Source organism: Gobius niger (genome assembly GCF_951799975.1).
Source record: "Gobius niger genome assembly, chromosome: 23".
Lineage (NCBI taxonomy): Eukaryota > Metazoa > Chordata > Actinopteri > Gobiiformes > Gobiidae > Gobius > Gobius niger.
Window position 1 is genome coordinate 10,017,683 of NC_136874.1, and position 13,385 is coordinate 10,031,067.

The 13,385-nt window shown below is 41.1% G+C and overlaps 2 protein-coding genes across 2 annotated transcripts; both read left to right on the forward strand.

Moving 5' to 3' along the window:
• The first annotated feature begins 2,538 nt into the window (after positions 1-2,538).
• LOC306981980 (dipeptidyl peptidase 4-like) lies at positions 2,539-9,562 on the forward strand. The gene is made up of 26 exons (XM_079581721.1): positions 2,539-2,664; positions 2,750-2,837; positions 3,131-3,235; positions 3,351-3,442; positions 3,520-3,594; positions 3,661-3,713; positions 3,804-3,867; positions 3,962-4,082; positions 4,619-4,773; positions 4,848-4,945; positions 5,023-5,152; positions 6,012-6,050; positions 6,122-6,220; positions 6,406-6,476; positions 6,539-6,598; positions 6,665-6,780; positions 6,852-6,896; positions 6,964-7,059; positions 7,137-7,206; positions 7,331-7,525; positions 7,649-7,703; positions 7,784-7,883; positions 8,861-8,919; positions 8,997-9,075; positions 9,144-9,217; positions 9,314-9,562. Exons 1-26 carry the CDS (start codon positions 2,662-2,664, stop codon positions 9,404-9,406), a joined length of 2,235 nt encoding a protein of 744 aa, XP_079437847.1. The 5' UTR covers positions 2,539-2,661; the 3' UTR covers positions 9,407-9,562.
• A 952-nt stretch (positions 9,563-10,514) lies between these two features.
• LOC306981860 (glucagon-1-like) lies at positions 10,515-12,372 on the forward strand (the record flags this gene model as incomplete). The annotated part of the gene is made up of 4 exons (XM_079581585.1): positions 10,515-10,814; positions 11,403-11,558; positions 11,769-11,885; positions 12,234-12,372. Exons 1-4 carry the CDS (start codon positions 10,696-10,698, stop codon positions 12,370-12,372), a joined length of 531 nt encoding a protein of 176 aa, XP_079437711.1. The 5' UTR covers positions 10,515-10,695.
• Positions 12,373-13,385: the final 1,013 nt, after the last annotated feature.

Genomic DNA, 13,385 nt, shown 5'->3' on the forward strand with positions numbered 1-13,385 from the left:
GACAAGAGTGACAGCGAAGGTGGCCAATGAGAGGCCGACGCCAGGATAGACCCGCCCCTTATTCGCTACAGTACAGAACGTCACTCATGCGTTCAAATGTATTTTATTCTTTGACTTTGTATATATTTCTATGTTTGACAACCGCGGAAACGTGTGCAATTGTTGCCGATTATATTTTTCATGTCGCTTAATGTCATCGGGAAAAACACATTTAGCCGAGTGTGCATTCTCTTGCATTACCTCTTTTCTACCTCTAGATGGTGCTATTTACACCCATTCCGCAGCCAGGAAAGTCTGCATTTTTGTTTCATTCATTTTTTTTATTTTTTTTATTCCAGTCAGTAAACTATAATGCAAGTTCACCAATAACTATAACCTACTGGCTAAAGAGGAGCCACATTTCTTTATAGTTCACCTCATACATAACCTATATCTTATTTCATACTATTTCTAGTCTGAAATGTGAAAAAGATCTAACCCTCAGGGAAGCAGAATTTTATTTTCAATGCTCAGTAACTTAGCTCTATATAAACTTGTTCAAGATTGAGCGCCATAATGATCTGCTAGATTATACTAATATTCTTTTTGTTTGAAGATGCATTTCAGAATATGTTTATAGAGGTTGTTCTATGTTTTATACATAGTAAGACAAAAGAAGCATGGAGACAAAGATATTGTTGGTTGCATAAGATATTGTACTCCTATGTATTTTTTTTTTTACCACAACCATTGTATTTTCAGTTCAAATGTATTTATTTATGCACTCTATGCCCATTATATGAATCATAATTTTTGACAAGCTACTCATTTCCCCATACTACATTGATTGATTTGTGTGCCACTCTCTGACTAAGTATTTCTGCATGTGTTGCCTTACAGACAATGTAAAAAAAAAAAAAAGTATGCCAACACACCATGTGAGAGCACAGTGCGGCTAACACCAGCATTAAGCCATGAAACTGGGCCATGATCTTTGTTTATGATCATGAATAAACAAGAGTGAGAGCTAAGAGGAAGTGGTGCCAGCTGAGGATACTCAAATACCCAGCATTCCCTATAGCATAAACAATCCCATACCATTCTGCTTCATTTGCCATTATAACTGATACATGGTGACACTCAACATGGATGCAAAACTATTGCACAGCTAATAAAATAGATTTTAGAGATCATGATGATGACGTTTCCCTTAAAACGTGACACTGGCAATGGCTAAAAATGGAATCTGAGTCTCTTCAAACACCCATCCTGCATTAGGGAAGATGGCCACTGTCTATTGTTTGCTGAGGATGTCCGGAGCGGGGGGACGAGTGCGCAATATCACGTCTATTCGCCATAAAGAGTGGGGGCTGTATTTGTCCAGCTTTTAACAGGCTTTTAGCATGCAGTGTGATCGCCTGCCACTTAACATGTGTGTGTGAACAAGCAGGCCGACAGTGACCAGATAGACTGAAGTCATCATCTTCTCCAAACTATTGCAGAACAAATTCCATATGCTGCTTTTTTAATATTTTGTGCTAAAAGAGTTTTTTATTACATTGCAGTGAATAAGCATGTGAAATTCTGCCTGCTGCTGTACACATGCGCTTCAAAAATGTTCATCTTACATTTCTACTGTATTCTCGATTACAAATAATCCTGAGACGCATGAAAGGATCTTATGTATGGGGTAGGCACATATAAGATTTCTTGCTTCGGCCTACTCCCTTTGAGTTATTATTTTTCTTTGGCTTCATGTGACATGAATGTAAATATAATAATGTAAATAATGTAAATAATTGATCAAATAAATCAAATCAAAATGATCCCAGAAGCTGAAGCCGTGGCTAAAGAACAAAGGTAAGGGTGACCACTGACCTGCATGGATGAACTTGGGATGTGAAGAGGTCAGATATGTCTCTCGTATTTCTTTTTATTGTTGTATTTTTTTTGATGTTTTTTACTGAATGTAATCTTTTTATCCTTTTAAAAACTCGTAGAAAAGCCTAAACGGGGACGGGAGCTGCTAATTAGCCTAAGACTAGGTGCCTTATTATCACATCGGCCAACGAGTAGCCAGTGTTTTCTTGCACTATCCCTGTAAAAAAAAAAACACGAATAAATAAATAAATATAATCTATATAAAACCTATATTACATTTGTACAGACCTATATATTTTTAACAGATTGTAAATGTTTTTTTTTCTATAAACACGTTGTAAGTTGTCCATGTTCATGTTTGGGAATGTGATGTCACAGGACAGCAGCCCTCCAGCGACTGCCTTCATTTTAAGCTTACAGCACTGACTACACAGTTAAAACACCAGTTAAGTCTATATAACGTAATTTGCATTAACCACGTGTTACTGAGTGACAAAGTCTTTAAGTTTTTTAACTAAATAAACAGCCATCAGTCACTTCAAAGTGCATGCAGCCCTTGGCTCAGAGCCTGTGGTGAATGAGCGGCTGGAGCCACTGGGAGCAGCTCGAGCGCAGAGCAGTTTGGGGAACCACACACTTCTTTAAAGCTTTGGAGCTCAACCGCACTCTTTATGCTTATTACCACTTTTGAAACTTGAGCCGAGATCATATTTAACCAGAAAGCCCTGAGTGGCATAACTTTAGTGTCGTCCATTGGACGCGTATGGGATTCACGCCTCACTACCTGCAGGGACAGGCAACATGGTTCGTTGTGCATGCTTCATATTGACACTTACATGAATGCGTAAACTGGGACTGGGACTCACTTTGGTAACGTGTTAACTTTCAGGTTCCCATCGGTAAAATCCTGCTCGGACTCTTTGGCGTGACAATAGCTGTCACCTTAATCGCCTTGCCCAGAGCCGTCTTTTTTAAAGGTGAGCCCTTATTATTACATGATCATCATATTAGTTCGTGCGCGCGGCATGCGTCATTACGCACGGCTGAACGCTTATGGACTTTTTAGCTGTGGTTTACTTCCACGTGTTTACGTCAGGATGGAAAGTTTCAATACAGTTATTATCTTCTGTGAGTTTTATGTACTGTGACGTGCTCGTTTAATTGCAGTGACGTAAAATCTTCCACTTGTCGTGATGAGCGCTTTATCTCCGTGCTTTATGGCTATGATGGTCAGGTTCTCACTGCACAATTTGTCTGTCTCTCTTCAAAGACAAACCCAAAGACGCAGAAGGTCAGGAGCAGAGGGTTTTCTCTTTGATGGATGTCTACAACAGCACTCTCCGAACCAAGTCCTACAACCTGCGGTGGATCTCAGGTCTGCCGTGAACAGAAACACCCCCTTTAGTCATTACACACGATGGAATTCACTCTCTTATCTTTTGTAACCAAGCCACATTTGTAGTGTAAATACTTTGTTCTGTCACCTGTAGATGACCAATATCTCCACACTTACGAGGGCTCAGTCCATCTCCTTGACGTCACGACTCTAACACAGACGCTCTTTTTAAGCAAGGAGACATTTGTGAGATATTCCAAAGCACTTTACACCAACGTCTGTGGAGGAAATCTTAACACATGACTGCATTCTTTTTGGCACAGGCTAAAGTGGAGGCCTATGATTACCTGCTGTCTGCAGATCACAAATATGTGGCCTTTTTGAGCAACTATACCAAGGTACGCCCTGCTCAAAATCACCAAATCACATTTTTCAATTTCAAATTATTGTTTTGTCCTTTTTAGCTGTGGAGACACTCATTCTTTGCGTCGTATTCTTTATACGATGTTGAAAAAAAGTTAGTGCCTCCCTTCCAAACCAACATAAACTTATGATTGCTTTATATTTACATATCTTTCTTTTGACTTTCTACATCTTTCCTTTCCAGGGTATTCTTATCCAGTCTTCAGAAAGTCCAGTTCTTTGACTGGTCTCCTGTGGGCCACAAATTGGTATGTTTTTTCAGAGCAAATAAGTGAAAGATTTGAAATGGGTTTCACCATTCACAGGCAAGACAAATAATGTGTGTTTTGTTGTAATTCACAGGCCTATGTGTGGAACAATGACGTGTATGTAAAGACCAGCCCCGAGCTGGATTCAGAAAGGGTCACCCACACTGGGAAAGTGAATGAGATTTTTAACGGCATCCCTGATTGGTCCTATGAGGGTAAGACAGTGAAAGAGAGTGAAAACTGAGGCTTTATTATCTTATCTTGTCTTATCTTATCTTATCTTGTTAACACTAAGATGAGCATTTCTAAACAAATAACCTCGGGGAGTCCATTTACTATTTATACAACCTCAAACCATTGACTATTTATACAAGCCCAAACAGGAATGAACTGCCTTTGGCAAGGTCTAGAAAAAACAATTACAAGTAAAACCGGATTCATAACATTTGCTCAGCTGACTAACATGACTAATATTGGTTTAAGAGTTCCTGTACTCACTAAAGGCCATTGTGGAGATGGTTAAAGTAGTGGTTTTAGTTGGGCTTGGGACAACTGTTGGATCGACCCCATGGCAATCAATACAAACTCAACCAAAGAAACATGAAACACCATTTTTGGCATCATTCATACCATTTATTCTCTCTTGCAAGGAGTTACGCAAGCTGGAGTAATGCTGCCCCCAAGCCTATGTATAAATGATTAGAGTTTGATAAGCAAGGGGATCTGGCATCAAAGCTATTTTCTTCTGCAGAGGAGATGTTTTCATCCGCTCGGGGCCTGTGGTGGTCTCCTGGAGGGAAGTTTGTGGCCTGTGTCCAGATGAACGTCTCGCAGGTCCCTCACATTGAGTACCCGTGGTTCGGGAATGAGCAGTATCCCACCATTGTGTCCGTCCCTTATCCAAAAGTAAGATAAACTGCCTTGTCTGAGTATCACTGACTCGTGAAATGATTAAATCCTGTTCAATGTTGGTTCTTCAGGCAGGCGCCGCCAACCCGACTGTGAAGCTCTTTGTAGCAGAGGCCGATAATGTCACCAATATCAGTGAGGTTGTCGTCCCGCCTGCTTACGGCGCCAGGTATCCAAAAGTCCTCAGGTGTGTTTCCCCCTTTTAAAACAATACTCGTCTATTACTCGTTCTCTTGCTGTCTTTAGTGAGCATTACCTTGCCACAGTCACATGGGCCACGGATGACCGTATAGCTGTCCAGTGGCTGAAGAGAGTCCAAAACGCCCTCATCCTGCAGATTTACAGCTTCAATGGAACCGGCTGGGGGCATTCGGAGGTAAGGGCGCGTGATGAGCGCATCGGAGGATGATGGATTTCTGCAAAAGCTGCAGTTGTTAAATTGACCTGAGATTTATGTACTTTACGGTCCACACAAATCAAATGGCCAGCTGTACTTCTGTGCAAAAGAGGAAGGGGAGGCTCAGTAAGTCAGTATATGAACGTGTTTGATGTTAATTGTGTTCATTTGGAGGGCTAATAAGTATGACAGGCCTTTGGGGGATAAATTACCCTTTACAGAAAATAGATAAGGCGTCTATAATCTTATTATCACAGATCAAATAACAAAGTAATTGACACCAAGCTAATTTTGCCTGTAAAAGCCAGACAAATCTACACGTAATAGGTGTAGGAAAAAATTATAGTAGGTACACTAATTATGGAAAGAAACTACTTCCTGCCACAGTTCAGGAACGTGGCTGTAGTAATTGTAGTGTTTCAAGTAATTTTCAACAGAAAAGGGTACTAAAATGATGAACAAATCCTTCAGCAGGTGATTTAATTTTTCGATCAAGGGAACCGTTTTACAGTTGACATGTCGAGCGAGTTTATACAAAGAGCTGGAACACAAGAGGGGGCAGTCAGCATTACAGAAATCATCTATGTGGGGCAAGGTCGGGGGTTGATAGATGTATTCATGGTGACGGGATGGCAAGCCCGTCCAATCTTCAGGGTCAGAGCAGCCTGCCATTCTTCAGATATGGATTAAAATATCTGTATGAAGGCAAGGAATATAGGCAATCATTAGTATACCCATTTTTCTAACAAGCAACATGCACATATTGTAATAAAAATAGATTTAAAGAACTATAACAAGGTAGTCAATCATATTAATTTGCATATTTGGTTTCCTTTAGCATCTGGAGATTACCAGTTCCACGGGCTGGGTTGGACGGGTACAGTATGCCTCTGTTTCTTCATTTCAAATGGGAAATCCCTGCTTTTACATTATATGTGCTGTTTTTAGTTTGCTCCTTCAGCGCCGGTGTTTTCTGCCGACAAGAGAAGCTACTACCGGATCTTGAGCGACAAGCAAAAGTACAAGCACCTCCACCACGTTAAAGGGGTGAGCTGTACACAAGCTAACACAACAGTCAATACTATGCATTCAGGTAACATGGTAGAATAACACTGAGGAGGTTGAGCAGATCCACATGATACAAACACTGTCTCCAAGTTTAATGTCTCTTCTCTCAGCGTAAATGATCCAAAGTGAAATGTTTTGCTCTTACAATCTGTCCACTTGGTCAGGATATTGTGGAGCCAATCACCTCTGGAAAATGGGAAGTGATCGACATTTTGTTGGTGACTGAAGACAGCGTGTAAGTGTCAGAAGTATGCTTTTGTTCATGAACTTGCTCACCACATTGCCCTCTACCCACAGATACTTTGTCAGTAATGAGTTTCACGGCCTGCCCGGAGGAAGGAACGTCTACCGCTACACGTATGTTCAACTTGCCATTACATTTTCCGAAAACTTTGATTATATACTCCTTTCGTTTCCCCCCAGTTGGAGCGGAAATGACAAACAAACAGTGTGTCTTACGTGTGACCCTAAAAAAGAATGCTTGTATAACTCCGCGTCCTTCAGCACCAAGGCCTCCTTCTACATGTCGAGCTGCACCGGTTAGTCTTTTCTCCTCAATGTTTAATTATTTGTTTTCAGAGATGAAATTATTGCTTTTATTGAACTGCAGGACCTGGCATTCCACGTGATTATCTAATGAGTAAAGAAGGACTTAGTAAGTGCGGATTTATTCCAAAGTGGAAGGCTATGGAAGTTTCTCATGAAGTGTTTTCATTCTCTAGAGCTTTCTCTGGAGAACAACGAAGTCTTTGCAAAGCATATTTCCGAGATCCAGATGCCCAAAATAAAACTAGGCACGATTAGAATTGATGGATATGGTAAGTGACTTCGAGTACAAAGTGTTGAAATTATTAGTTGTATTTTGAAAGCGTAAAGTTATTGCTTTTTCCAACAGACCTGTGGTACAAAATGACGTTACCTCCAGACTTCAGCGAGTCAAAGAAGTACCCACTTCTCATCGACGTGTAAGATAAAGAGTATATTATAATGGAGTGTATTAAGCCTGTGCAAAAGCTACCCATTGCGGACCAATCATTTTACAGACAATGAAATGTAAATATTTATGAATGAACAATGTGCTGTGTGTAGGTACGCGGGGCCATGCAGCCAGAGAGTCGACTACACCTACAGTTTAAGCTGGTCCACCTACTTGGCCAGCACCGAAAAAATTATTGTTGCCAATTTCGACGGGAGAGGAAGCTGTTACCAAGGCGACGAGATAATGCATAAACTGTATAAACGCCTTGGAACCGATGAGGTGGAAGATCAGATAACAGCGACCAAGTAAGGAAAGAAAACAGATTCAGTATTTCCAGGAAATATCTCTCGCTTCAAACTGGACTGGTGTTGTTTCCGCGGGAGGCCGGAAGTAGAGGCTAATTATCCCACAATGCCCTTGCGTTCTAGGGAATTCATCAGATGGGGCTTCATTGATAAGGACAGAGTGGCTATTTGGGGCTGGGTAAGTAAAGCAAAGGAAAACAAAAACTGAAAAACATGATGTACTGTCACAAAAAGACGACACATAGAATTGTATTGCAGTCTTATGGTGGGTTCGTCACTTCGAGGGTGCTGGGGTCGGGCAGCGGTGTTTTTAAATGTGGAATGGCTGTGGCTCCTGTCTCCAATTGGATGTACTATGGTAAGCATTAGTTTGAGTCATTTATTTTTTATAACCTATATAAGTGAAGAAAGGACTGGAAGGTAAATTGTCTATGTTTCATAAATATTACCTTTCATCTCCCCACATATGACATAAACACTTAATGAAATTTTGATTTTACTCTATATAACAAAACATGAAATAAAAGCATTTTTTTTCTTTTCCTTTGGCTTTGTTGGAGATAGTTGGAGATAGTTGCTGCTTCAACCTGTTTCTGTCTCACGATACCAACCGCACATCACGTTTTTTGACATGGCCGTGTACTGATTTGTCAGAATGCAAAGTGAATTGGTGATTAGGGCGGGGTTTAATGAATTTGTTAATCGATTTGAATTGATTTTCCTTTGAATAGCCCAATATCAATTCTTTTTTTCCCATAATAATTCCATGTGACTTCTCGCATTTTTGTTTTGGTCAGATCATGCTAACAAAAAATAGTACATGATTAATGTATCTGCATTGAGTTCGATTCTTAATGTAAATGTTCATATTTGTACTAATGCACCAAGAGTTAGTTTCTACTATTTGCAGCATTAGTTCTTCTGAGAATGTCTTCCACATCCAAGTAAAATTGGTGCTGCATGACATCCTTAACTCTATCGAAAATCAATCAAATTGAATCCAATCGAATGAAGTTAATCCAATCAAAAGGATTTAGGAAATCCAAATCGATGCCCAGCCCTGTTAGTGATTAATGAAAATGTGCTGTATGTGCTGCACAAACTGCAGTGCTGACAATATTGACCTAAGGTGGCAAACATGTACTATTCTACAAGAAAATGAATGCATTGCCCTTGACTTTAAACCACAGTCAATTGTTCAAAAGTTCCTGGAGCTTCATGCTTTGGATTGAAGCATCCGGTTAAGACAACCCAGCTTCTTGGATTATGTTTTGCCATTTTAAAATAGTAATGCATTTATACCGTGTTATTTTATCTATTATTTCCTTTTTTCAGATTCAATCTACACCGAGCGCTATATGAATCCTCCTTCTATGAATCAAGAGGCCTATGATGTAAATATCTATTAAACATTTTCAGTGTGAAATAAAAAAAAATACATTTATTTTATGTTAATGTATTTGCTTTATAGAACTCAATAGTCACAACCAGGGAAAGAATGAAAAACTTCCGCAAAGTTCAGTACCTCATTGTTCATGGGACAGCAGACGGTGAGCCAACTCAGTGTGTTTTATTAATTCGTTCTCCTGAAAACTAACTCATGTCACCTTCTTTATAGACAATGTGCACTTCCAGCAATCGGCGGCGATTTCTGAGGCCTTGGTGCAGGAGGAGGTGGACTTTGATTCCATGGTGAGTCAGATGGAAAATCATTTAGTTTGCGCCAATGCTTCAAAACTCAAATCAGGCCTTTCACACATCGTTTTTTTTTTCTTCTCCCCTTTTTAGTGGTACACCAATAAAGACCACAATATCGCCGGGTTGGCCAACCCGCACCTTTACAATCACCTGAGCAACTTCCTACTCAGGTGCTTTGCATAGAACCACTTTTGATAAGATGTCAAACTTGTTCCGGCGGCAAAACCTCTCTTATCAAATCCCATCCCTTTATTTTATTGCCTTTATTATTTAACTGGAATGGTTTATGGAAGCGTGTGTGCATGTTTTGAGCCTTTTATGTCACCTTCGGGAAGGTGACAGAAAGATCGATCTATCTATCTATCTATCTATCTATCTATCTATCTATCTATCTATCTATCTATCTATCTATCTATCTATCTATCTATCTATCTATCTATCTATCTATCTGTCTGTCTGTCTGTCTGTCTGTCTGTCTGTCTGTCTGTCTGTCTGTCTGTCTGTCTGTCTGTCTGTCTGTCTGTCTGTCTGTCTGTCTGTCTGTCTGTCTGTCTGTCTGTCTGTCTGTCTGTCTGTCTGTCTGTCTGTCTGTCTGTCTATCTATCTAAATGACCTATGATTGTGGGACCGTTCTTAAATATGGTCTAGTAACTTAATTATTTATTGATGCTGTGGAAATACATCCATGTACTGCTGTGTAAACCGTGCCCTGGAATACCTAATTTATTCTGTTTCATTACATTCGGGATTTTTTTCACTGGTAACTGTTGAATAATAAAATTTACGATAATGCAACATAACTTTAATGCTCTCTGTCATTCCTCTCACTCTCTAGGGGCAGGGCTGTAGGGCTGTTTAGGTACAGGGCCCCACAAAACCTTCCAATAAAGTGCATTTAACTGTGATGTGTAATCCAAGATTTGACCCCTGTCCTGTCTTTGGTCCATACTTAACAATCATCAGTTACTTTCTTACAGAATAAAGCTCATGGGAGGCCAGTTCAAAAGCATACGTGCAAAATGATCGATCTTTATTGAGCCTTGTAAAACAGCGACAACTGGGTGTTTTTCCCACTTTTTCAGCTGAACAGGTAGTGTGCACAGTGTGACTCAGTGCAGATAGGACAGTAGCCACTGGAGCGTCTTCCGAGTCCTGTATTTGACAGGATGAGCTGCTGTTTGATGTCTTTAACACCTCAGTTACAGCGGCCATCACGCCTGATCACCACCTTCACTTTAGGCCCGGGGTGCACTGGGCCGTGCCTAATGACCTGAGAGGTGGCAGGTGGGACCGGCCTACCTGAGCGGGCGCACTCCCCCCCTCTTCCCGCACTATTTAAGAGTCGGCATAAACTACGAATGACTAGAAACAAGACACCAGCGTCAAGCAGAGGATCCACTGTCGTCTCCCACTAACAAGTAAGTAACATTATACTGATTTCACACTTTTAATCTGTTACTGCGCATTCATGGATGTCTCTGGAGCAGGACACCATGAAAATCAGCCATCTCCTCAGTGGAATCCTTCTAACCTTGTGTTTAGTCCAGAGAAGTTGGCAAGTGGCTCTTCAAGAACCAGACGTCTCCATGAGGTACAAATTTCATATCGAGCATGCCTAAATATAGTCTGTTGCAACACAAAAAGGCAGAAAAAGACACAATTTGTGCAAAGAGAAAAGAATTTTGATAAGTTTGTCGTGAGTAAAACTTCCTGTAACAGCACTGCCCCACCAGCCGCCTGCGTTCTGCCGAGAACCACACTACTCACTCCCATCATCCGCACTAAATGGTCACATTTGTTTAGTGCTTTCCACATTCGTACAGACAGTGGAGGTAAGCTGGGGTAAGTGTCTTGCCCGAGGACATAGGATGTTGGGAAACCGGGATTAATCCACTGACCTAAACAAACGGTCCACCAACTGAGCTACTACCACCGCCGTTTCCCCATTTTGGTTTTTAAGAGCGGGTTGTTCTTATTTATTTAGAAAGCTCTTTGGTTGCAACACTGAACCACGCAGTACAAAATGTAACTTGCATCTAAGACTTCTTGAACATAATTTCTAGCTTCCTTTAAGTCTTTTTATACTGAACTAGGACGGGACAAAAACAGAACCTTGGGGAACACTTAACCTTATAAATGTGTTTGCTGTAAATGCTCATACACTGTGCTGCCCCTGCAGTTTCGAAGCAGAGGAGAGTTTGGCGGAGGAGCCCAGGGGGGTGTCTGACATGAAGAGACATTCAGAGGGGACATTCTCCAACGATTACAGCAAATACCTGGAGGACAGGAAGGCCCAGGACTTTGTCAGGTGGCTCATGAACAACAAACGCAGCGGGTAAGTGCGTCCACACACATACTGTACATGTCACTAACAGTACAGGGGGTTCAGAGGGTTTTCGGACATCTTTAAATTATTCATATTTCATCATTATTGGTAAAAATGTTAAAGAAAGCAAATGCCTTTGGAGATTTTAGATGGGAAATTCTTCTTGAAACCAATGTCTTCGTCCACATTCACTTTTGTAATGGACTATTGTGGCTTCAGTCTTGCAGAGAAGCGACACGCGGATGGCACATTCACCAGTGACATCAGCTCCTACCTCAAGGAGCAGGCCATCAAGGACTTTGTGGCCAGGCTCAAGTCGGGACAGATCCGAAGAGAGTAGGCTGCCTCTCTTCCCTTTAAAACAATCTTCACTAATCACCGGCCCGTGACCAGAGAGACTGTGATTCGGAGGGGGGATCTCCTGCTTCTTTTTTTGTGTGTGCAACTTTTCCTTTTCTGCCTATTGTCTTCATATTGTTGCCTCCAATGAAATAAATCTTCAAAACTATTCTCTGATTGCCTTTTCTAATCATTCCACACGAATCACAAACTGCAAATCCAAAACATTTCCAGAGAAGTGCAATGAGACGAGACGAATGGCGCGCTGTACAGGTGGGATGTGTAGCGGCGGGCGCAGCCAGCTCAGGGGCCCATCATGTTGACTTTGTGGCTGTGTACACATAGAGCTGAAGGGGGCAGCGCGCTCAGCAGGAGGCACGTGGACGGCAGCTTCACCAGCGACGTCAACAAGGTGCTGGACTCCATGGCAGCCAAGGAGTATTTGCTGTGGGTCATGACATCCAAGCCTGAAGGCGAGAGGTAATGCCCGAACAATCGAAGCACACAAGTTCAAACTAATGGCACGGTTTTGTTTTTGCAGCAAGAAGAGCCAAGAGGACCAATGAGACGAGCTGAAGCCACCCTCAATGCAAAAGCCATACACTCGGAATAAAGCCATACAGCTTTGCACTTTCAAAGCAAAGACACTGAAACTCTTCCATTATGTGTATGTTGCACCAAAATGAATGTTTTCTACCGATTTTAAGTTATTTTCTATGCACTTAAACAGGGACTAAAACACTCAGGAAAACCTAGTTGAAAGACATAGTTTCCTTATTATTTTCTCTGCATTAAATATGTTTTCCACTCATTTCTTGTGTATGGCTATATTCGTCACACTGGAGCAATTATCCTTTCATATGAAGGTTTTGGAAAGTTGAGGTGAGACTCAATTAACCCCTTAGTTTGAGCACAGAAGCCCCTGAAATCGGTAAGTTCCTATCGCTTATTCTTGTAGTATCAATAATAGGGCCAGGCCGATATTGGGGTATTTTCGATATTGGCCGATAGCCGATATCAGCTTTTTATCGGAGATTTACTGTTTTTCAGTTTTGGAATCTACAGATTTTTGTCTTTCAAACTAGCTCCCTCTGAAGTGCATAATAAACATGAATATACAGCGCCCCCTGCTGTTACAGTTCAACACTGACACGTTTAGAAGCTTCAAACAGGACTATAGACCAGCCAAAAAGTAAAAAAAAGTGGTGCAAAACGGCATCGGCCAATCAAAATCCCCTAAAAATCGGTATCGACCCACATCGGTCGACCTCTTTTAGATATACTTCTATGAGTTAAACTGTTAATATAATACTAAATGTTTAACTATAGGCTATTCTAAAGATAAAAAACAAACAAATGCCAAATAAAATTACTTAAAATATCAGGCAATATATCGGCTATCGGCCATGCCAACCACCCTTCATATCGGTATCGGACCAAAAAATCCACATCTGTCGGGTCGTAATCAATAACAAACATGGCACATTATTGGTCATC